Here is a 24,508-nt window from a genome sequence, read left to right on the forward strand (position 1 = left end):
AAAATAAAATAAAAATAAATTTAAAATGTTTTACTCAAACGTCTGTCAGTAGCTATAACCCAAATTGTTAGAACGTGTGTGTTGGCATTTGGGTTGAGCTGCTGACAACCTGGTAATTGAGGTAAGTTTGAGATGTCTAATGTCTGCTGGGAAAGAACAACAGAGAAACACCTTTAAAAATAGCCTGGATACTGTCGATGTGGTATGGGAACTTGCGCTCTCCTGTGACTGTAATATACATGGTAATAACCTGTTGCTGTTGTGAGTCAGGGGTCGGTAGCTTACTGGCTGTGACGTAGTCTGAGCAAAATCTTAGAAGGGAGGTATCACGACCTCATATATGCCTCTCACTAGTAGTAACACATCTCTATTCGCACACGCAGATACCAAGTCCTCCACGCTCCACGACAACCTTCCTAAACCTTGACTGCGCGATATTTTGCTGCATCAGTAAAGGGTATTTGACGATTTAACAGAAGGATATAGACTTCAGACAATAAAAGCTCACCTGCCTGTTTTGGACTCACCACGCAAGGGATTTCGTAATTGTTTAATTGCAAACCAAGCCACTTCTTTAGCAAACCATCTATAGTTGTCGAGTCGAGGTTTGTGTTTTTGAGATGGCAAGCACCGGGATTCAGCTTTTAGGATTTGCCCTTTCACTCATCGGTGTCATCGGGCTCATTGTCGGAACCATGCTTCCTCAGTGGAAGATGTCTGCGTATATCGGAGACAACATCATCACGGCGGTAGCGTTGTATCAGGGACTATGGATGTCGTGTGCTTCTCACAGCACCGGACAACTCCAATGTAAAGTCTACGACTCGATTCTGCAGCTTGATAGTAAGTAGAAATATATTACATTAAAGCATCGTTAAATATAACCCATCAAACCGCTATAGGCGGCACTCTCTGAACGCAGTGCGTAAAATGCGCACGGGGCGCACAGTGGGTGCCGCCAATTGGCTGTTGATTTTGTTCGTTTTAGGAATAGGAAGGTCTGACATTAAGATTCAAATCAATGGTCAACTGGTAATACCGTAACTGTTGTAATGAAAGGTGCCCTAATAGAGCTGGCTGGTGTCACTTGTGCACTTTAGTCACCTCGGGTCAGTCTGCTGTTCTTCTGTTCCTTTCTAATCGCCTGCGGTATTACCATACCGTGGGCTATGGTTTCCTCGTAAGTTATACCGTTTTTCCTTATTAGTGTGACACTGGTAGGACCTTTTAACATCGCTTTCGGTCAGTCCCACAGGTATTGTTTACATCAGCACATACAGTATCTGATGTGTCACTCACAACCCATCCCACTAGGACTTCCATCAAGCACACGATGGGGCTCGTACTGGAACTCTCATTCCAAACCCACTTCTCCGCTTCTCCAACACTCGCTTTCTGGCCCTCCGCCCACGGTGGAGTTTGCAGTCAGGTGACCGACAGCCTCCTCTCAGTCCCTGGCTGTTGACCGTCAGATCGGCCCTCCTCCCGTGGCGTTCTGGAGCCGCCTGCCCTCCCAGAGCCCTTCCATCCACATCGACCAGGCCCAGGAGCACAGCTGATGCATGGGCATGAGGGGTGCCAGGAAGGGGACCTTTATTTATGGTTCCAGCATCGTGCGCCCAGTCGAGGGTGTAGCCATAGAGACAGCACCACCAGGATACCCTGTGTGGGAATTCAGTCCCCCCCCCTCTCCCACACACCCCCTTTCCACCCCTCTCACCTTAACCCTTAGCATCCTCTCCACAATGGGTGCTGCCCTCCTACCCAACCCGCCTCTACCAAGCTTCAAATTAGGTTCCCTTTGGGGGTGAAAAGAAAGACAGACACACACCCTACTCTTTTTCCGGTCTCAACCAGTTGGGACTGCACCTGATAGCAGTTCTTGAAGTTTGTGTGTTGGGCGGTGGTGGTGGTGGTGGTGGTGGTGGTGGGGGGGTCCTGGATGTAGAAGCAGGGAGAAAGGGGTTGAGGATTCTTGTGGGTGGGGGGGGGGGGGGGGCACTGAGGTGAGGTGACATTCCGGGCCTGTTTTCATGAATCTGGAAAGGAGCCTCCATTGTTTGGGGTGAATGCAGCGGGGAGAGAGGTATTTCTTCTTCTGCTCTCGCTCCACCCTCCATCCCTCGCTTGCTCTAATGAGCCCTCTCACCCCATGGTTCTACTACCTCTCCTTTCCCTCTCCTTCTCTGGACTAGTCTTTTCCCCCTCATTATCTAGCTCTTTCTCGTTCCTCTCTTTTCCCCTATCTTCCTATCTCTCCCTCTCCCCACCCCCCACCCCCCCTCTCTATGTGCCCTGGGGGGATGGCCAGGACTGGCACAGACTGGTTCTAGGTGGACAGAGCAAGTGGAGGGGCTCTGCCTGTGTTAGTTTTATAAGGGGGGTGACAGATTAGGCCTGTGACAGTTAGGCTTTCACCAGAATCCCCCCACCCCCTTTAAACAACAGCAGATTGGAGTGTGTGTGTGTGTGTACGTGTGTGTGTGTCCCAGGCCCGTGGTTCCAGGACAAACACACATTCAAGTTCCACTGACAGCCTAATGTGAATGTAACTCACAATCTCAGGACACGCACATAAAACATCCCTGATGTATTGCACTGTGTTTATTAAGAGACCTTTCTTCTCACTCTCTCTCTGTCTCTCCCTCTCCCTCTCTCTCTCCCTCTCTCTCTCCCTCTCTCTCTCTCTCTCTCTCTCTCTCTCTCTCTCTCTCTCTCTCTCTCTCTCTCTCTCTCTCTCTCTCTCTCTCTCTCTCTCTCTCTCTCTCTCTCTCTCTCTCTCTCTCTCTCTATCTGTCTCTCTCTGTCTGCTGAACGTATCTACTTATCTGTTACGTACAGCAGCTGTATTAAGAGTTGTCAGTGTTGATGTCTCTATGCATCCCTTACTGCATCTCACCCTCCTTTTCTCTCAACGTCATGCTACTCCCTTCTCGAATTCTCCGTCGTAATCTCTCCTTCTCTCTCTTTCTCCCTCTCTTTCTCCCCTTCCCATCCCAGGTGCCCTCCAGGCCACCCGCGCCCTCATGATCGTGGGCATCATCGTCTCCGTCGCCGGCCTGGGCGTGGCGTGCATGGGCATGAAGTGCACCACCTGCGGCGCGGGCGACAAAGTCCGCAAGTCTCGCGTCGCCATGACTGGTGGCATCATACTGCTGGTGGGAGGTGAGCAACCATGGAGGGAGGTAGAGGGGGAGGGAGGGGGTAGAGGGAGATAGATGGAGGGAGGGAGATAGATGCAGGGAGGTGGAGGGAGATAGAAGGGGAGTGAGAGGGAGATAATCACTTTCAGCATGTCATGACTCAGGTGTAGTACATCTAAAAATGGCTGTGCGTGGATTAGTCAGCTAAACAAGGGCTTGCGAGTTGGAGTCCTACGAGTATGTTTATAGTATCACCGTACGGGAAGTCTGTATTACTGGCATCAGGTCATTCTGTTTAGCAAGTGAAAGGTTTAACATTTTCTGATCCAGTCTGAAAAACTCAAGGCCTTCCTACTTGTTTCTTATGTAAGATCACATCCAAGCCAGACTGAGATCTGGGCCTATTCACCCGCTGTACAGGCTGTACATGAAGGGAAGTTCTTCAGATCTTGGCCCGTTTGTTCTGAACAAGAAGAGGACATTAGGTCCTCCGACCAGAAGCCCTCCCACCTACAGCCCCAAGCCCTGCACAGGTCAAAGGTCATCTGTCATGAATGAGACCGGTTGTGCTATAGACTCTGTCACATAAAATGTCTTCACCGGGTCGTTACTGAGCCAAAGAGGATGAAAGACTAGAAGTCTCATAGTGGAGGGTCTGTAACCAGCCGCCCTCCCTGGTCACCTCAAAGGGCACAAGTCTCTGATTTTCTTGATGAGGTCTAGGAGAGGAGCTCATCTCTCTCTCATGTCTGTTTGTCTGATGTCTCTGTGTGCGTCTGCTTGTGTGGTCCATCCTACAGCTCTGTGTGCCATCGTAGCCTGCTCCTGGTTCGCCCACAACGTCATCCGAGCCTTCTATAACCCCTACACGCCTGTCAACACCAAGTGAGTGTCCGTGCGGTTCACGTGGTGGTTGTTGAGGGGTTCATATGTCACCGAGCCATTTCTGTTTTCGTTTTGAGCTGTTCATTCGTTCGGGTCGATATTATTGATCCCCCCAACACATTTCCAGAAGATTCTCAGGAGTCCGTCTTCTCTCCTTCGTGTCTCACTCTCCCTCTTCTCCTTCGTGTCTCACTCTCCCTCTTCTCCTTCGTGTCTCACTCTCCCTCTTCTCCTTCGCGTCTCACTCTCCCTCTTCTCCTTCGCGTCTCACTCTCCCTCTTCTCCTTCGCGTCTCACTCTCCCTCTTCTCCTTCATGTCTCACTCTCCCTCTTCTCCTTCGTGTCTCACTCTCCCTCTTCTCCTTCGCGTCTCACTCTCCCTCTTCTCCTTCGCGTCTCACTCTCCCTCTTCTCCTTCGCGTCTCACTCTCCCTCTTCTCCTTCGTGTCTCACTCTCCCTCTTCTCCTTCGCGTCTCACTCTCCCTCTTCTCCTTCACGTCTCACTCTCCCTCTTCTCCTTCGCGTCTCACTCTCCCTCTTCTCCTTCGCGTCTCACTCTCCCTCTTCTCCTTCGCGTCTCACTCTCCCTCTTCTCCTTCGCGTCTCACTCTCCCTCTTCTCCCTCGCCACCGCACAGGTTCGAGTTTGGAGCGGCCATCTTCATCGCCTGGGGCGGCTCCCTTCTGGACGTGCTCGGGGGGGCCATGCTGGCCTCTTCATGTCCCAGGAGGAAGCAGGTGTCCAAGTACCCACCCATGAGCTCCCCCCGTGCCCCCAGCAGCACCAAGGAGTATGTGTGAGCTTCCCCAGCAGCTTTGGCCCAAAACTGACCAGAACAAATGCAAAGTCAAGATGACAGATTCCCCCCCCTATTGGTAGGCCACGGAGCGGCGTGTGCCTTGTTACACTTTGCATTGAGGACAGTTGGGGATATGCGTCACTGGAAAGAGTTAGTGGATGTGATTATTGCAATAACAGATAGCCCCTCGACACCTTCAGCGACCACCACAGCTCTCACTCTTCTTTCAAATGGTGTCTCTCGCCCCCTCCAAACATTCCACAATTGTTTACGAGTGGACCTCACAAACACATTATAATTGGATCCCCCCTCGTATTAATGGACAGGTTCTTAGGGCGTACGTCGGCTTGTGTCGGAGCCAAGATGGCGTGTCTAGGCCAACAGTCGCAGCCCCCTGTGAGAAAACAGCACCGATTAGCTTTCCCCCGTGTAATTGAGAGTAATCAATTAAACTGTGGTGCTTGCAGGGGCACCTCCTACTCAACAAGCTCAGGGGTTACAGTGATATCTACGAAGAGGAAACTGTTCACTCGTGTTGATGTTTTACACAGTATTTACCAGACATAGCCTTACCAATAGCGCTTAGCGACAAACTAGGTGTGACTTCACACCTTGGAGATACAGTGATATTGTATTCCGGCACGGTGCCTCATGCTAGCTCTGACTTTACAGGATAAGGTGAATCGCACCAGCTACTTACCACAGAATACACACAAACACACAGTACACCCACATACAGTACACACATACACAGTACACACACAGATTTCATAGAGGGCTGTTACAAGCCCTGTCCTAATATGAAATACTTCTCAACACAGTCACCCTCGCACTGCAGGTGTCTTTAATGTCACATGGAGTGGGTGTTGTATTACTGTAACTCTCAACACAAGTTCCTGTTCTTTTTTATTGTGTTTCCTTGGATTCGATGTTGAGAATGTAGGACATTTTTGTCTTGATGTAAAATGTAGCACTCCAACAGCATAGCTCAATAATAGTGTAGCCTAGACTATCTCTGTGGCTTCGGTTTTCGAAAAAAGTTAATATTATGTGTGAGATGTACAAGGTGAAAGTTCAACTGACTATGTTTTTGCCTCAATGAGATTCTTAAAGGAACTGAGTGTTGGAAGAACTGTTGTTAAATGAAGATATTTCTGAAACACTTTCTTGAGTTTTTTTAAGTACCGTGCATCCTACATGTTTTTGTTTTTGTCTTTTACAATTTTTATGACCAACCAATTGACATGTATCATGAAGGATAGGTATACATTTATTGTTGTTATTCTCTCTCCATATAATTGTTTATGTACTGTTTAAGTGTACCCTAAAGCAACATTTCTGGAATATAAAAACACATTGCGATATCAAACGTGTGGATTGTAATTACAGTAACACCATAAATGAAGCAGGCAGGGACTCAAACGAAGCTCTGAAAATACCACAGGCATTGTTTTTATTTCTATCAAAGCATGATGCAAGAAAGCCACCATCATCATGCAAATATTCACAATTTACAAACCAACCACTCAATCAAACAGTACAACGTGATTGGGCAAGCAGTCCTGAAGTCTGAACTATGAACTGCAAACCTCCTTGGGAACAAACTAAATCGTTAGTAACCTTCAGATCCCTTTTTTACATCCAATCAGATCTCTGCAGGAGACTGAGGGTGGGGCTTAACAGTTTATATGCGCAGGGTCCCTATTGACCAACATAAACAGGATAAAACAATTGAGTCACTGATAAGGGACCCTTTCAAGACACTGATTTGGTGAACTTAGTCCAAATATTCCTTAAGAAACATGTGATAAGATGTTTCCATAGCAAAGAGAGTAGCCCTTGAAACTGGAAATTGGTTTATAATTATTTTGATGCTTCAATAGACTCCATGCATAGAAATATGGTAAGTTTGAACACAGTGTACAAAAGTCATTCCAACAAAGTGCAAATTGTTACACCATAACTCAACAAGAACACAACATATTCCAAGATATGTTTAAAATAACGGCCTTTTGTAATCTTTTTTTTCTTTACAGAGTAATAAACCAAACTTACTAAGAATACTAAAGTATTTATTTTACAACAATAAATTAATCCTTATACAGCTTTAAGAAAACATTCTCAAAATAACTATAAACATTCCACAGAAAAAGTATACACCTGGTTTAAGAGTACCACAGAGATTTAAACCACAATCTGAACCCAATGTTCTACTTGAACGTTAAACGTTAACAGTTGTCCTTCCGACACGAAACACCTAACTCGAGGAAACAGTAGCTAAACCGTGGCTAACTTTCTACCAGCGAACCATAGTTCTAAATTTACCTCATCTAACCAGTGCAGACTTCATAAACGTAGCTCTTGAGAAGCTCAATAGATTTAAGTATGCTGCCCTGTCCCACCACACACCATGTTTACTGCCAAGGTAGGGCAAGGTAAAGTCAGCCATTCACACATTCAGTTCATTCACAGCTTAACAGTTGATACGTTAGATACACTAAACACGCCATCAATGCAAAGGAGTAGAATTCTGGCCACAGGGTGGGTCACTTTCTGTGCCGTGCCATGTTGCAGAGAGCTCCCCTAAAAGGTCACTTGAAAAGATCCAAGGGCATTTCTGATTGGAGTTTTTGGCGTCCCCAAGGGGCGGAGGTGAGAAGGGGATGGGGGGGGGGGGGGGTGGCGGCGTGTTTGGCACGGCCGACGTACGTTTAAGAGATGGGTGAGAGAACGGGACACTGTCCGTTATTGTTCATGAGGTCATCCAGGTCCTCGTCCCCCAGGTCAACTGGAAGAGAGAAGGAACAGTCGAATAAGCTGCACTTGTGACAGATTTACAGAATGGTTCTCATGCCTCTTATTGGTCTGGGAGACTAGGCTGTAATAAGAATTCCTTTAGATGACAGTGTTTAGGGAACATTCCTCATTTTTGATAGGCATGCTAGGCAACCTCTGGTCGCACTTCTAGTCAAAGAAAAACAGGTGCTCATCTGGCTTTGCTTACCTTTCTTAGATCTGCCGATTTGTCCGAGTTTAGGTGCCCGCTGGCCAAGTCTTTGCGGGTTGGCTACCACACCGTGTCCGTTGAGAGCCACCTGAGAACGTCCTGGATTATACTGGCCCGCGTTGGGCTGCCGCGGGCCATTTGCTGGGATCAATTCGGGTATCCCGGACGCTCCGTACATCTCTGCTACACTGAGCCGGTGCTTCGTCGTTATGTCCACTAGATGTCCTCAGAATGTCCTTTTTTTACGGCTCGACAGTCTTCACTTCCGCAGTGCCGATAAACGATAAAACTGTGAATTGTAGAGGCAGAAACCACTAAAATATCAACTAATGCTCTAGGTGAGATTAAAAACAAGCTACTTGGTATGACAACCAATTGATTGTCAATTACACAAACTTGAATGTTATTATTAGGGTTCATAGCTTGTTACTAACGGAATGTAGAAAGAACGAATGAGCACTTACATAATTCTTACATAGGCTACTAGTCAACATATAATTCCACTATATGCCCATGTGTTGGACATACCTAGATATTATTTCTAGCATGTCAACTAATTCTTAAAATGTCATATATCAAGTTTCTAGATCCACTTGTATCTAAATAAATGAACGTTTCTTTACACTTGTAGCCTATGCTGTTTCCAACATTATAACATGAAACCATTTACCTATAGCCTACCCATTATTATCAGTAGTCTTACCTTTGAGATTTTCGCGTTATGTTTCGACTAAATTCCTTCTCAAAGACGATCTGACTCCGTAATACGGCGTTGTTGTTTATCAGATCCTTTGGAGTGACACTCAGGAAGCCTGAACTTAAAGGAGAAGCACATTTCGTCGTTACTCTCACTGGGGATTTCCTTGTGTTGCGTCCGAGTCACTTATGGACCAAGTACGTCATCGCAAGGACTTTTATATGGCACAGAATGAGTACACGATTGGCAGATTTGTGTACACCCACATGTAAACACTAACCTCGCGAAGTATCTGCGCATGAACATAAACATTGTGACTCAACTGTCAGCCTAATGAACAACTAGGTGACCGTTGTGATGAAATATGCCAACACACACACTCATATCGAAGTCATATTTCGAAGATTTATCAAAGTCTTAGTGACATGCTCAATTATTTACCAGTAGGTAACTAATTAGATACTAGCATTTTAATACGAATTTCCGTAAGCAAAACTAATTTAGAACAATGACCTGCTAAAATCTAATAACACAGCATGTGTTGACTAACTTAATAATAATAATCCCAAATTTCCCCATTGTGGGACGAATAAGGGTAGGCTATATCTTATCTTAGGCGAGAGTGTTAAGGCTACTGCGTGCTGGCGTAGGCCCTCAATATTCTCAATCCCTATGAGGCATGTCAGGGTAAACTAATGCGCAGTGGAGCAGAAAACCTGGAGCAGGACCTGTTCAAACCCATCATCAGAGCAGAGGCATTATCACCAACGGCCATAACCCCCACCACCCCCACTACCACCCCCCACCTACTACCTCCACCTCCCATTAGAATGAGACTTCCTTACAGGTGAATAGGAGGTGAGGGGGTGGGTCACATTGATATCTGAGATGGAATAAAACCCTAATCCCTCCACTTACCCCCAGATCCCACGTCAGAAGCAGACAAACGACTTTACCGCTGACATCATGTCCAAGCAAATCTCTGTCGCTCTGCTGTTGGTCATCCTAACTTCCATCTGGATTGAAAACACAGGTATTATTTTAATATATATACGTATATGGCACAGAAATGTAGATTTTGGCATTTAACTGCATGTATAGGTGTGTTTCATTATTGCATCTTGCACTGCATGCCAGAGGTGTTCAGTATTCTGTCATTGTAAACCTTGCAATCTGTTTTATGTACAATCAAACCATTTTTTTACATGTTGTAGGCCTATGTGATGCCTCCCACCCACAAACAGCATAGCCTAAAATAAGGACATAGGCGACCTAATTCCAGGATAAACTCGACTTTTAAACCACGATTCAGTAGCTATTTGTTAATACTTGACTGGGGGTCAAGTATTAACCATCACCTACTGTGAGGAAAACCTTGTGGACCAGTTCCCTAAAGACAAACTGAGAAGTAAATGGAACACACCTGACCTAACTGTCCTTGGTGTGCTTCATATTCTGTTCTTCTGTAGGGTCATCTGCCAGGCTGCCTGTCGGCCCTTCACAAATGCCCTTAGTACGGCACGGATGCAGATGTCAAGGTGAGGCCCGTCTGTCAGCTTGGTGTGTATCACAATGAAGGAGTAGAATAGACAGATTGATGTTCGATGTGTATTGGAATGTAAGGAGTAACTGGATGGCTCGACTGTAACAATGCTCTCTCTGCTTTCAGTTCTTGTTGGAAAAGAGACGTGTCGCAAGCCAGGAGTCCCGAAAACCAAGAAGGAGAAAGAAGATGTGAGGAAATGCTTTTGCAGTAAAACACTCCCGCATGGTGAGTAAGAGGGTGCAGAAGAGCATTAAAGAGAAAGTGGTTTTGTGAATTGGTTTGCTACTGACTGATTACGCTTATCAACTAATATCTGCCTGTCTGTCTGTGTCTTTGTAGAAACCATCTTCAAGAAAGCATGTAAACCCTTCATTAGGCGCCCTTTACCCCCTTCTATCCCTTTTATCTAAGATGATATCTTCAGCAATATGGTGGTCACTTTTGAATGGTTTATCAAGGGCTTTTTTTCTGTTTTTATGTTCCTTTTTCTGTTTTGAATGATGTGTGTTGTTTAATTCTTTTCTTATACTGATGTGTATTTGGTTTCATAAGAAGAGCCCTGGGTGTCACTGTAACACCCTGTCAAAATAAAGGTCTAATGAACTAAATAAACACAATTGTCTCGTGTGATCAAAGTCACCCAATGTCAATTTTAATAAACAAATCATTTCTAAAGCAGATGATTCAACTTGTGCATTTGATGTCGGTAATTAATTGGTAGGCTATACTGAGTTAGGGCTTTATTGATGTCAAACTCCAATAATATTGTGGGTCCATCAGACCCATGAACATTGGGTGAGTAACACAAATATAAACACCACTCAAGGGATAAACACACACACTCACACGCTTCCAAATACACACTCACACTTATACACACAGAGTCACCTACACACAATGGTAATGGAAAATCACAGCGGGTATAGGAAGACGAAGGATATGAAATGTAGAGCAGCATGCCTCAGGTGAATCTCTGTAGGTCCAGAAGGAACTTAGGAACAGGACTTACAGAATCCTATGAATGAATTGAAAAGAACAGTCACCTGTGAACCAAAACAAGTTCAGTTTGGATTCTCATGAGAACAGGAGAGTTTTTTCCCCTCTGTGGATGTTTAGTGTTGACACAACACTGGAGCAACAGGGAGATAACCGGCTAGATGACAGGATGAGAGAGAGAGAGAGAGAGAGAGAGAGAGAGAGAGAGAGAGAGAGAGAGAGAGAGAGAGAGAGACAGAGAGAGAGAGAGAGCGTGTTAGATAGAGATCACAAGAGATAGACAGAGCATAGGCAGAAAGATAAAAGTCAGCTTCCATTTGGTCTATCTGGCAGCGCGGAGACATTCCAGCAGGTAGTAAATGTACCTTGAGTTGTTTATCTGTTACCTAGATCGGCAGCTCTCTAACTATTTACATTTTGTTCATTTCCAAAACATTACAGAACAGTAAGATTTGTAATATTTCCTATCCTAAATAAATGAATTACACATAGTTAGGTGTTAGGGTTAGGGTTTGTAAAGGCACATGTACTGTGAGTGTGTGTGTGTGTCTGTCTCCCCTGTGCCCTGGGAAGAGGAGAGACAGACACACACAGCCACCCTGTAGCTGTGTGTGTGTGTCGTCTCTCCCTCTGCGCACTGGGCAGAGGGGAGAGACACACACACACACAGCCACCCTGTAGCTGTGTGTGTGTGTCCGTCTCTCCCTCTGCGCCCTGGGCAGACATGGACAGAGAGGCTCTCTGCTCCTCCCCTCTCCCCAGCTCCAGGTGGTGAGGGAACAGCCAGGAGCCAGGCCCAGGAAGGCCACTGGAGCACCGGGCCTCTGTGAATGCCACCAGGACCTGGGAGACAGTAAGAGCCTGCTGGAGCGCTCTCGTCTGTCTGTCTGTCTCTCTCTCTCTCTCTCTCTCTCTCTCTCTCTCTTCTCTCTCTCTCTCTCTCTCTCTACTCTCTCTCTCTCTCTCTCTCTCTCTCTCTCTCTCTCTCTCCTCTCTCTCTCTCTCTCTTTCTCTCTCTCTCTCTCTCTCTCTCTCTCTCTCTCTCTCTCTCTCTCTCCTCTCTCTCTCTCTCTCTCTCTCTCTCTCTCTCTCTCTCTGTCTGTCTGTCTGTCTGTCTCTCTCCCTCATCTCTCCCTCTCTTTCTGTCTTTCACTCTTTCTCTACCTGAATAGGTTACCTATTTTATTGTCTACTAAGTCTTGCCAGGCCAGATTCCGAGTGTCTTCTGTAACTCTTGTCTAACAGGGTGTGAATATATCAGTAAACATTTCCTCTTACTCTGTAACCCACACATGAACACACTCCACCACTGGGAGGAAATGATTACAATAGGGCAGAAGACTACCAGTGTCTGTGTGTGTTTGTGTGTGATGTTTACGTGTGTGTGTGTGTGTACGTGTGGTTCCAGGCTGTTTCGCGCTGTGCTGCCTGCCTGTGTACACCTGCAAGGTGGCCTGGTCAGTGGGGGCGTGTCCCTGCCTGCCTCTGCTGGACTGCATCAGCTGTGTACCCGCTGCCTCTCTGGCCATGAGGGCTTCTGTCCGGGAGCGTTACGGCATCCAGGTACACACACACACAGGTGGCATTGATCTTACTGTTAGAAAAACGAACAGTAATGACATGACAGTGATGCTTTTACAGGTTAGATGATGCATACTACACACACACAATCCCCAAATGATCCAAATAATCACCCCCCCCCCCAAAAAATAGCATTCTTTGCATTGCCAAATTTCCATCGTGTACAGCGTGTTGATTTTAATACAGCCACTGCACAAAGACAATCCTGTGTGTTGTATGAACCAGAAGGAATGGCATTGTAACTTGACAATACTGCGGCTTTAAGGGATGATTAGCCCACACACATTCCAGAGTAGGCATTGTTGAAACTGGTTGTTTGGCAACATTGCTCCAGCTCCTGGCTCCCTGGTCCACCAGCTCTGATCTGCATCAGTTCCCCACAGACAGGGGGGAAGGTTGTGTACTGGATCTGGTACATAACCTGCCGTCAGCCATGACATGCATGGCGTGCTGGAGCCAGGAGACTTGGGGAGATATCACAAAATAAAAAGATGCAGAGATTAGGAAGAGAGAGAGAGAGAGAGAGAGAAGTAAATAGGGTGAAAGTGAGTCAGAGAGAGATAGAAAGATAGAAGTATAAGATGAGATAGAGAGACTGAAAGAGAGGAAGGAAGAGACAGAAAAAGAGAGAGAATGAGAGAGAGACATTGGCAGTAGTCTGAGACTTGCTATAGGAGCTGATGCTGACTCAGAGAGGTGGTGTGGGAGGCATGCAGCCCCTGAAAGAAGCTACCGGTCACAGGATGAATAGGAGACTATTCTTAGGACAAATCCTATGCATCTGTTGATACATGTGGTTTGAGAGGGCCTTTTTACCTACTAAAATATATAATAGTATTAAAATGTGCATTTAGATTAATAGTCACAGTCATATATTATATAGGTTTCATTCCAGCTCTTATGATTAAACAAATGATTAATTCATGGATGACCTCAATGGGACCATCACATCTGCAGTACTACACTTCTGCCACCAGAGTGCACGATTCTGCAGATAATAGCACATGTCTTTACTGACTTGTCAACTGTCGGTTGAGAATAAACTTCACTTGTTTAACAAAACCAGAAAGACCATAAATGGTGTCACTCTGTACTCATTGCCACTGTGTACTGTTTAATGATCTGTGTGGTTGTGTTGTGTTTTATAGGGGGGAGTGTGGAGTGACTGTTTCTACGGTTGCTGTTGCTACCCACTCTCCTGGTGCCAGATCTCCCGTGAGCTCAAAAGACGAGCAGCAGTCTATGCCAACTCCCCCCCCTCCTCCTCCTCCTCGGCCCGATACATCGCTCTCACCTCCCTGCAGGGGGCGCACTTGATTTAGAAGAGGCAGGATCTGACAAATGAGCCTGGACCACATGGGCTCAATTAAATCATTTAATCAATTACCTTCAAACTCCTACTCCTTAACTTGGTCCCCTCCCACATCTATGGTTGGTTATCACCCACATCTGTACTAAGCCTTCTAGCTTACGTTCGACCTCTATATGAACTGCAAACGACTGTTGATTGGATGTTTTTTGTATTTCTTGCCTTCTTTTAAAATTCTCAAAAATCTGTATTGTCTGTGTTTTGTCTGTTTTCTTTGAAAGTGAAGACAAGATACAGGAACATTTTGTTTGCATTCAGAAAACAGAACAGAAAAACAGAAGGAAGAGATTTACACACACTTTGAAGTTTCAGTGTGACCATTCTCATGGAAATGTCATCAGGAACTGGTCTGTCAACTTTGAGTGACTTAATATAATGAAAGAGTAGAAAATACATTAGAACAGGTTTTCCAAATAGTTAATTCTGTAGCTGGCTGGCAATAATGTGAATTAACTGTTTTTTCACACTGACTTGGCTACATTAGGTTAGCCAAGAGCTGACCAGAGAAACCCCTGGCTACCAAACAATGTTGTGGAGGGTGAGATGTTCAGAATAGCCAAAGGAGCAGCTTGCAATTGCATGTGGCGTCATTGTAGTGTTTACATTCAAATGTTTCACAAGATTAGTACGAGCTAGCATGTACAGTTGTCAACACCAAGCATGAAAAACACAACCATCTTGCCTGGCGTGTTCTTCTGATAACAAGATCCCAAACATGTCACCATTCTAAGGTCGTCAAGCTGGAATGTTTGGCAAGGGATCATCACATACCTGACTGAACTGAGACAGAGATTTACCATTGACTACTTACACATTGTTGTAAGACTTCTTTAAGCTGAGCCACTGAATGGTTGGCAGCAGTCTGTCTTGTTACTGCAATAGCAGGATTAGTTGATTAGGCATGCATGATGATTTACTTTTTATCAAGTGGCACCTGACACTTAAAATATTAAATATTACTAGATTATCAGTATTAAATTCCAATAGCTCATCTTACATGAAAAGGGCTGTGGAATTAGGTAAAATCTGTCTGGTTTTGTCTTGACACTTAATAGTCAGGGGCGCAAAAAGTGGGTAGGCACCCCTATGCGCATAGGATAATAGGGGCGCCTATGCACGTTTTTGTTAGTATTCTTATTAGGGTTCCTCCTGTAGGAGGAAACCTATTGATTTTGTTAGTATTCTTATTATTATTTTTCTTCTCCTTGCGCCCCAATATCTCAAAAAGTCCCTAGTCATACATTTTCTAATTTGGCACATTGATACTACATCCAAGTGGGTACCCCCACACCAAATATGGGCCACATCAGATCATTGGGGGCGCCACAGGCCACGCCCAAAAGTCAGATTTTCAAAGTGAAGGCATTTCCACCCCATTGCTCCAAATCTTCTGAAACTTGGTGTGCATGCCTCATTTTTCATGAGGAACAAAAAAGCCTCAAGGACCCATAAGGTCCGCCATGATGGATTTTCCTGTACAGTGATAATTTTGGAAAACCTTAAAAATTCCTCTTCTCTTGAACCAAAGCTCTATTTGACTTGAAATTTTGTACAGATATGTATCATTGACGTATTTAAAAAATGTAATTAAGACAATTGAATTATATACAAAATGGCTGAAAGGGGTGTATTTATGTAAATGTCAACATTGCCTCAATATGTTTGTGTCACTGAATCAAATATATTTTTGAAGGATGGTTCAAACCTAATAGTTCTGTATATCCCAGCATCAAATGATTCTTACTGTACACTGATGGCACTAGTATGAGTAACCACAGTAAGTTTCAGGCATGTGACACTTTCCTAGTCAGAGTTAGCAGGGGGTGCATTTCATGGCAAGAAGGAATACAACAAGCCTGTCGTGAAATGCACCCCCCTCTATTGTCTGTTCTGTATATCCCAGCATCAAATGATTCTTATTGTACTCTGAGGGCACTGGTATGAGTAACCACAGTAAGTTTCAGGCATGTGACACTTTCCTAGTCAGAGTTAGCAGGGGGTGCATTTCATGGCAAGAAGGAATACAACAAGCCTGTCGTGAAATGCACCCCCCTCTATTGTCTGTTCTGTATATCCCAGCATCAAATGATTCTTACTGTACACTGAGGGCACTAGTATGAGTAACCACAGTAAGTTTCAGGCATGTGACACTTTCCTAGTCAGAGTTAGCAGGGGGTGCATTTCATGGCAAGAAGGAATACAACAAGCCTGTCTTGAAATGCACCCCCTCTATTGTCTGTTCTATATATCCCATCATCAAATGATTCTTACTGTACACTGAGGGCACTAGAATGAGTAACCACAGTAAGTTTCAGGCATGTAACACTTTCCTAGTCAGGGTTAGCAGGGGGTGCATTAAGCCTGCCATGAAATGCACCCCCTCTATTGTCTGTTCTGTATATCCCAGCATCAAATGATTCTTACTGTACACTGAGGGCACTAGTATGAGTAAACACAGTAAGTTTCAGGCATGTAATACTTTCCTAGTCAGGGTTAGCAGGGGGTGCATTAAGCCTGCCATGAAATGCACCCCCTCTATTGTCTGTTCTGTATATCCCAGCATCAAATGATTCTTACTGTACACTGAGGGCACTGGTATGAGTAACCACAGTAAGTTTCAGGCATGTAAGTTTCAATACATTCAACTCTCAGATAGGGGGGGGGGGGGGGGGGGGCGCCAAAGGGGTTGCATACCCCTCCGACACTGGGTAGTTGCGCCCCTGTTAATAGTGAATTAAGCTTTACTGCTAGTTCCCAGTATGCAACAAGTGCTACCTGTCCAGGTGAACTTGGCTTTCTTTTTGTCAATGTCTGACAAATCTTTAGTACTGTCTCTACAACCCAATGTCAAAGGATGTTTCCACAGCCCTGGGCTCTCGGCCAAGATTTTCTGCCATCACCAGAGCAAACGTATCCTGTAATAGGAGCCAATTATTTTCCTTTACCATCTGTATGGACAACGGACATATACAGTTAGGTCCATAAATATTTGGACATTGACACAATTTTCATCATTTTGGCTCTGTGTACCACCACAATGGATTTGAAATGAAACAATCAAGATGTGCTTTAAGTGCAGACTTTCAGCTTTAATTTCAGGGTATTTACATCCAAATCAGGTGAACGGTGTAGGAATTACAACACATTTTATATGTGGCCCCCCCCTTTTTAAGGGACCAAAAATAATTGGACAAACTAACATAATCATAAATCGAATTGTCACTTTTAATACTTGGTTGCAAATCCTTTGCAGTCAATGACAGCCTGAAGTCTGGAACCCATAGACATCACCAGACGCTGGGTTTCGTCCCTGGTGATGCTCTGCCAGGCCTCTACTGCAACTGTCTTCAGTTCCTGCTTGTTCTTGGGGCATTTTCCCTTCAGTTTTGTCTTTAGCAAGTGAAATGCATGCTCAATTGGATTTAGGTCAGGTGATTGACTTGGCCATTGCAGAACATTCCACTTCTTTGCCTTAAAAAACTCTTTGGTTGCTTTCGCAGTATGCTTCGGGTCATTGTCCATCTGCACTGTGAAGCGCCGTCCTATGAGTTCTGAAGCATTTGGCTGAATCTGAGCAGATAATATTGCCAGAAACACTTCAGAATTCATCCTACTGCTTTTGTCAGCAGTCACATCATCGATAAATACAAGGGAACCAGTTCCATTGGCAGCCATACATGCCCACGCCATAACACTACCTCCACCATGCTTCACTGATGAGGTGGTATGCTTTGGATCATGAGCAGTTCCTTCCCTTCTCCATACTCTTCTCTTCCCATCATTCAGGTACAAGTTGATCTTGGTCTCATCTGTCCATAGGATGTTGTTCCAGAACTGTACAGGGTCTTTTAGATGTTTTTTGGCAAACTCTAATCTGGTCTTCCTGTTTTTGAGACTCACCAATGGTTTACATCTTGTGGTGAACCCTCTGTATTTACTCTGGTGAAGTCTTCTCTTAATTTTTGACTTTGACACAGATACGCCTACCTCCTGCAGAGTGTTCTTGATCTGGCCAACTGTTGTGAAGGGGTTTTTCTTCACCAGGGAAAGAATTATTCTGTCATCCACCACAGTTGTTTTCCGTGGTCTTCCGGGTCTTTTGGTGTTGCTGAGCTCACCAGTGCGTTCTTTCTTTTTAAGAATGTACCAAACAGTTGATTTGGCCACACCTAATGTTTTTGCTATCTCTCTGATAGGTTTGTTTTGATTTTTCAGCCTAACGATGGCTTGCTTCACTGATGGTGACAGCTCTTTGGACTTCATATTGAGAGTTGACAGCAACAGATTCCAAACACAAATACCATACTTGAAATGAACTCTAGACCTTTTATCTGCTCCTTGTCAATGAAATAACGAACTCCCATGAGGGAATAACATACACCTGGCCATGGAACAGCTGAGCAGCCAATTGTCCAATTACTTTTGGTCCCTTAAAAAGGGGGGGGCCACATATAAAATGTATTGTAATTCCTACACCGTTCACCTGATTTGGATGTAAATACCCTGAAATTAAAGCTGAAAGTCTGCACTTAAAGCACATCTTGATTGTTTCATTTCAAATCCATTGTGGTGGTATACAGAGCCAAAATGATGAAAATTGTGTCAATGTCCAAATATTTATGGACCTAACTGTAGATAAGAGTGAACACATGCCCTCCTGTTTGGTGGTAGCTTAGCAACGATGCTAAGACCCTCCCTCTATTTCAAAGAAACACCCGTTTATAAACAAATTACAAAATATTTAATGTTATTGACATATTTGATTGAAGCAGTGTGTTGGATGGTGATGATGTCATGCTCGCATGTAAAAAGGTTGAAGCTTAGCTTGGCCGTAAAACAAAAGTCTAGTTGAATTAACTAGGTTTCTAGCAGAAGATCATCACAGCCAAGTGGGCCATGCATGACGAAATGCATTGAATGCAACCGCTAGAAAAAGTCCAATAAGGACAATCTAAGTATTTGTGGTATAGTTCTGTACAGAACTGAGTCCTATGACAGGATAAATACTATTACTGTGTCTTGTCACCTTTGTCACAAACATCACCTTTGGAGTCAGATATCGACAGATCTTCGACGGTTGTGACAAAGAGGAACACCTCCTAGAGAGATGTGAGGTGAGGTACAAAAGATAGAGAGTTTCTGGGGCGATACCTGTGGAAATGAAGGGCAGGGACGTCTCAGATAGTTGAATGTATTCTTTCAATAAAAACTGGATGAACCAGATGAATTCCAGTCTGGGTATGAGGTAAACCAGTGTGTCAGCCTGAGAGTTTCTCATTCGATAAAACAGCACCCTTCAGTGTCCTAGGTTCAGTGTCTTCCCTTCTGGACTCTTCTATCCAGCTTCTCCTCTGGAAAATACACAGGTATGAAATTGTATGACGTCTTTAAGCAAGGGACTGCAGTTATGTAGAACTTTCTTGTGGTGTTTTGCTTACATGTCTTTATGGGAATATACATAAAACAGCTGTCTCTCTTCCTGTTCCATGTGTAAGACTATAGCTTCAGCATGAACTGAAGCAACTACTACCTACCACATAACTACTGATAAGGTCATTTCGAATAACTTCAGAGTTGTTAACTAAGACAAAAAAAAAAAAGACTAAATGTAAGACGCTGTTACAATTCCACTTGTTGAGTGACATTTCGTGGTAACACTTTATAGTAGGCTGCAGTAGCTATTATGTAACTAGCAATAAAACATTTAAACATTTAAACAATAAAAACATTGTAAGTACACAGGAATTGCTTTGTCATTAAATGTTAAGTGTTAGTGGTACTGCTTGCTAATTATGTTAGAAGACACAGTATGGAGGAGGGGTATAGGGGGGAAGTGGATGTTGTAAAGGGGCAGTTGGAGGAATACTAGATCCCTGTCAACATCCACTTACCCCCCGGATTGTAGGGAGTCAGGTGGCTGAGCGGTTAGGAAAGCGGGCTAGTAATCAGAAGGTTGCCAGTTCGATTCCCGGCCGTGCCAAATGACGTTGTGTCCTTGGGCAAGGCATTTCACCCTACTTGCCTCGGGGAGAATGTCCCTGTACTTACTGTAAGTCACTCTGGATAAGAGCGTCTGCTAGATGACAAAATGTAAATGTAATATACTTCCTCAAACCAAGACTCATTTGTGTAATAACTTAAGGTATTGCAAACATGTAGCATTTCCTATGTAACTACTATGTTGTTACTAAGTATTGCTATGTAGTTATATATTTAATGTAACCTTCATGTAAAGTGTTCCCAAATGTATCATTCTCTCAAAAATTGTAAACTTATTTGCAGGCAAGGAATACATTCATGACATTATTATTAATTGTTATTCACACAATAGCTTAAAGTACTAATAATGTACTGTAATGTTGCCATCATCAAAGATGCGGTATGTATGGCATAACAGTTTGAAATGATATCTGAACTGGTTGTTGGTCATCTGTCATACTGTTATAACTTGACTCCACAGAATCATCGCTTCAACATGAGTAAGATGGTCATTCAACAACCCCAGGCATTCGCCATGGCAACGACATCCAACCAATGGAGCTCAGGCATCTGTGACTGCACTAAAGACATTAAATCTTGTAAGCTTAACCTTGTGGAAGTCTATGCACACCTGTGTGAGCGTGTGTGTCTAAGCTGTATGCACAAAGGTTCAAGCGTATGTTTGAAACAGAGAAAGAGAAAGGACGAATAACAAAGAAAGAATAACAGTAAAAAATAAATAAAAAAGACCTAACATGAAACTCATGAAACTTTCCCCCCCAGGCTGTTTTGCATTTTGGTGCTTCCCCTGCTTTGCATGTATCACAGCAAAGGAAGCAGGAGAGTGTCTGTGTCTGCCACTGCTTGACTGGTTCGGATGCATCCCCCCCGCCACCATGTCCCTGAGAGCTTCTCTACGCCAGCGCTACGGCATCGAGGTGGGGACAAACAGAACACACACACACACTTTGATTCATGTCTTTTCGCTTTCTTCCTTCACACTTAAATTGAGATAGTTTGTCACCCAGTATAGCACCCCTACACCGGGATTTGACTTGAATTGTGTTATTTTTATTTATTTATCTACTTGTGTACCTCCTATACATTTTCATGTGGATGGTGTATTTCTCCTGGTCTATGGCGTTTCACTTACCTTTCATCTGACCCGGAAACAACCAAACCTGTTCCACTAACCTTTCGAATATAAAGGAGCCTTGCCCACGTCCACAGATAACAAACAAGTTTTGTAAGATCTGTCTATTTCACTGGAAGTCTTTGGTCAGAGAAGGGCTGAAACATCATTTTCTGTATTTGGTCACCCACCTAGTTTCCGCTCATTGTTCTTAAACAATGCATCAGGGTTGTCGATACTGGTTGTAAAGGAATTGTCTGTAAAACTCTCTCTCTTGTTCTCTCTCTCTCCCGCTCTCTCTCTCTTTTTCTTACTCACTCTTTCTCTCTCTCTCTCTCTCTCTCTCACACACACACACAGACACACACACACACAAACACTCTTTTTCACTCACTCACTCTCTATCTTACTCTCTCTCTAACCCTCCCTCTCTCTCTCTCTTTCAGGGCACCCTATGTAATGACTGTGTGATGTCCCTCTTCTGTGGGCCCTGTTCCTGGTGTCAAATGGCTCGAGAGATGAAGACCAGAGTGCAACCCATCACCCTCATCAATACACGGCCTCATTAAGGACCTGGTCATCATCAGCATCTTCATCATCATAAACACACAAGCTAGATAGCCTTTACACACTGCCCTATCTGTTACCACTGGTTCTGTGTCATCTCCACTGGTAACCATGACACGTCTCACGCACACTGTCGTCATCACACACACTGTCGTCATCACACACACTGACAATGTCACATCCCACATGTGGCGGATCTCCGATCAGCTGGGTCTAGTGTGTCTGTTTCCTCCAGTCACACTGTCACGCCACACTGTCCGTGGACAGATCCTGTATCCTGATGCTCACCTGTCCAGCCCATTCCTATCTAATCCTGTCTCGTCCTGTGTAGCCTAACCTAGCCCTTCAACATCACTATTTTACTGATGACTATTTAACACAAAGACTTTAACCTATAAGAAATATTTTGCTGATGCTTGCCCCATCTATTGGTACTCTTTGGTCTATGTAAAATACACTTCTGTAAACATTTTCAAATAACAAATCACTCATCTAGACAGCCTCTTATTAAAAAACCTTACAGTACCACTATGTTTAATATACTTATTCCTGTACATAATTTATTGCAATAAAATATATCTGTATGGAACCTTCTGGAGAAGACAATAAATTGTGTCACTCTGTACTCATTGCAACTGTGTACTGTTTAATGATCTGTGTGGTTGTGTTGTGTTTTATAGGGGGGAGTTTGGAGTGACTGTTTCTACGGTTGCTGTTGCCACCCACTCTCCTGGTGCCAGATCTCCCGTGAGCTCAAAAGACGAGCAGCAGTCTATGCTAACTCCCCCCCATCCTCCTCCTAGGCCCGATACATCGCTCTCACCTCCCTGCAGGGGGCGCACTTGATTTAGAAGAGGCAGGATCTGACAAATGAGCCTGGACCACATGGGCTCAATTATATCATTTAATCAATTAGCTTTAAACTCCTACTCCTTAACTTGGTCCCCTCCCACATCTATGGTTGGTTATCACCCACCTCCCGTTTGACCTCATATGAACTGCAAACAATTGATTGGGTAGTGTTTGTAGTTCTTGACTTCATATAGCTTACAATTCTCAAATATGTGTTGTCTGTGTTTTGTCCGTTTTCTTTGAAAGTGGGGGTTGACATTTAGGGAAATTAGCAGGTGACGAGAGACAGAAAGGTTTTGTTTGCATTCAGAAAAGGGTGGATGCACGAGGAGAGGATGAGAAAGAAACAAAGAGAATAGAATGAGGAAATTTAAACAGCTTTCAAGTTTTTGGTGTGACCAGTGGTCTGGAGCACTTCAGTTGTGAGCAACTTGAAATGCAGCGTTCCTGCAAATGTTGTTGTGTTTTGGGCTAATGCTACTGTGTTCTCGGCTGATGTGGTGTGAACCAATTCTGTTGTGTTGTCACTTAATGTTGTGGTGTTGTAAGTAGGCCTAGTTGATTGGTTTTTTTTATGTAGCGTTTTTATAAATGTTTCGTTTTTGTTAATGTCGTTGTGTGTTAATGTTTTGTTTGCTTCGCTAATGTTGTTTTGTTGTGGGTCCGCGTAGATTTTTGGTCATCTGTCATAGGCTACTGTTAACTTACTCCGCAAAATCATCGCTTCAACATGACTACAAAGATGGTCATTCAACAGCCCCAGGCATTCGCCATGGCAACGACATCCAATCAATGGAGCTCAGGCATCTGTGACTGCACTAAAGACATGAAATCTTGTAAGCTTTACCTTGTGGAAATGTATACACACCTGTGTGAGCGTGTGTCTAAGCTGTATGCACAAAGGTTCAAGCGTATGTTTGAAACAGAGAAAGAATGAATAACAAAGAAAGAATAACAGTTTTTAAAAAAAGACCTAAAGTGAAACTCATTAAACTTTTTCCCCCCAGGCTGTTTGGCGTTTTGGTGCTTGCCCTGCTTTGCATGTATCACAGCGAAGGAAGGAGGAGAGTGTCTGTGTCTGCCGCTGATTAACTGCTTTGGGCTTATCCCCCCCGCCACCATGTCCCTGAGAGCTTCTCTACGCTACCGCTACGGCATCAAGGTGGGGACAAACAGAACACACACGTATCGATTCATGTCTTTTCGCTTTCTTCCTTCACACTTAAATTGAGATCGTTTGTCACCCAGTATAGCACCCCTACGCCGTGATTTGACGTGAATTGTGTTATTTTTATTATGATTTTTAGCATCTTGTGTACCTCCTATACATTTTCATGTGGATGGTGTCTTTCTCCTGGTCTATGGCATTTCACTTACCTTTCATCTGACTCGGAACCAACCAACCTGTTCCACTAACCTTTCGAATATAAAGGAGCCCACGTCCACAGATGACACAAGTTTTGTAAGATCTTTTTGTTTGACTGGAAGTCTGGTCAGAGAAGGGCTGAAACATCATTTTCTCTATTTGGTCACCCACCTAGTTTCTGCTCATTGTCCTTAAACAATGCATCAGGGTTGTTGATACTGGTTGTAAAGGAATTGTCTGTAAAACTCTGTCTTGTTCTCTCTCTCTCTTTTTTTTTTTCTTTCTTTCAGGGCACCCTATGTAATGACTGTGTGTTCTCCTTCTTCTGTGGGCCCTGTGCCTGGTGTCAAATGTCTAAGGAGATGAAGACCAGAGTGCAACCCATCGCTCTCACCTCCCTGCATGGGGTGCACTTGATTTAGAAGAGGCAACATCCAACAAACGAGCCTGGACCACATGGGCACAATTATATCATTTAATTAATTAGCTTTAAACTCCTTAACTTGGTCCCCTCCCACATCTATGGTTGGTAATGACACATCTCATGCACACTGTCGTCATCACACACACTGACAATAGGTACGTTCG

At 44.2% G+C, this 24,508-nt stretch overlaps 4 protein-coding genes across 4 annotated transcripts; all 4 read left to right on the forward strand.

Moving 5' to 3' along the window:
• The first annotated feature begins 348 nt into the window (after positions 1–348).
• cldn7a (claudin 7a) lies at positions 349–6,201 on the forward strand. The gene is made up of 4 exons (XM_062449570.1): positions 349–843; positions 3,001–3,165; positions 3,944–4,028; positions 4,667–6,201. Exons 1-4 carry the CDS (start codon positions 621–623, stop codon positions 4,827–4,829), a joined length of 636 nt encoding a protein of 211 aa, XP_062305554.1. The 5' UTR covers positions 349–620; the 3' UTR covers positions 4,830–6,201.
• A 4,833-nt stretch (positions 6,202–11,034) lies between these two features.
• Positions 11,035–14,214, forward strand: LOC134010110 (placenta-specific gene 8 protein-like). The gene is made up of 4 exons (XM_062449978.1): positions 11,035–11,043; positions 11,756–11,927; positions 12,483–12,637; positions 13,804–14,214. Exons 1-4 carry the CDS (start codon positions 11,035–11,037, stop codon positions 13,975–13,977), a joined length of 510 nt encoding a protein of 169 aa, XP_062305962.1. The 3' UTR covers positions 13,978–14,214.
• Positions 14,215–19,262: 5,048 nt separating this feature from the next.
• On the forward strand, positions 19,263–22,324 carry LOC134009663 (cornifelin homolog B-like). The gene is made up of 4 exons (XM_062449239.1): positions 19,263–19,390; positions 20,485–20,602; positions 20,787–20,941; positions 21,582–22,324. The coding sequence occupies exons 2-4, from the start codon at positions 20,500–20,502 to the stop codon at positions 21,702–21,704; spliced, it is 381 nt and encodes a 126-aa protein (XP_062305223.1). The 5' UTR covers positions 19,263–19,390; positions 20,485–20,499; the 3' UTR covers positions 21,705–22,324.
• Positions 22,325–23,284: 960 nt separating this feature from the next.
• Positions 23,285–24,382, forward strand: LOC134009662 (cornifelin homolog A-like). The gene is made up of 3 exons (XM_062449238.1): positions 23,285–23,390; positions 23,562–23,716; positions 24,211–24,382. The coding sequence occupies exons 1-3, from the start codon at positions 23,285–23,287 to the stop codon at positions 24,340–24,342; spliced, it is 393 nt and encodes a 130-aa protein (XP_062305222.1). The 3' UTR covers positions 24,343–24,382.
• Positions 24,383–24,508: the final 126 nt, after the last annotated feature.

The sequence above is a fragment of the Osmerus eperlanus genome, chromosome 23 (assembly GCF_963692335.1).
Source record: "Osmerus eperlanus chromosome 23, fOsmEpe2.1, whole genome shotgun sequence".
NCBI lineage: Eukaryota > Metazoa > Chordata > Actinopteri > Osmeriformes > Osmeridae > Osmerus > Osmerus eperlanus.

Bases quoted from the DNA above. Each gene is read 5' to 3' on its own strand.
- cldn7a (XM_062449570.1), top strand. From the start codon at position 621: ATGGCAAGCACCGGGATTCAGCTTTTAGGATTTGCCCTTTCACTCATC. The intron at 844-3,000 runs GTAAGTAGAAAT...TTCCCATCCCAG, and splicing joins CTCGATTCTGCAGCTTGATA to GTGCCCTCCAGGCCACCCGC. The intron at 4,029-4,666 runs GTGAGTGTCCGT...GCCACCGCACAG, and splicing joins TACACGCCTGTCAACACCAA to GTTCGAGTTTGGAGCGGCCA.
- LOC134010110 (XM_062449978.1), top strand. The intron at 11,928-12,482 runs GTAAGAGCCTGC...GTGTGGTTCCAG, and splicing joins CCACCAGGACCTGGGAGACA to GCTGTTTCGCGCTGTGCTGC. The intron at 12,638-13,803 runs GTACACACACAC...TGTGTTTTATAG, and splicing joins GGGAGCGTTACGGCATCCAG to GGGGGAGTGTGGAGTGACTG.
- LOC134009663 (XM_062449239.1), top strand. From the start codon at position 20,500: ATGAGTAAGATGGTCATTCAACAACCCCAGGCATTCGCCATGGCAACG. The intron at 20,603-20,786 runs GTAAGCTTAACC...TTTCCCCCCCAG, and splicing joins CACTAAAGACATTAAATCTT to GCTGTTTTGCATTTTGGTGC. The intron at 20,942-21,581 runs GTGGGGACAAAC...TCTCTCTTTCAG, and splicing joins GCCAGCGCTACGGCATCGAG to GGCACCCTATGTAATGACTG.
- LOC134009662 (XM_062449238.1), top strand. From the start codon at position 23,285: ATGACTACAAAGATGGTCATTCAACAGCCCCAGGCATTCGCCATGGCA. The intron at 23,391-23,561 runs GTAAGCTTTACC...TTTTCCCCCCAG, and splicing joins CACTAAAGACATGAAATCTT to GCTGTTTGGCGTTTTGGTGC. The intron at 23,717-24,210 runs GTGGGGACAAAC...TCTTTCTTTCAG, and splicing joins GCTACCGCTACGGCATCAAG to GGCACCCTATGTAATGACTG.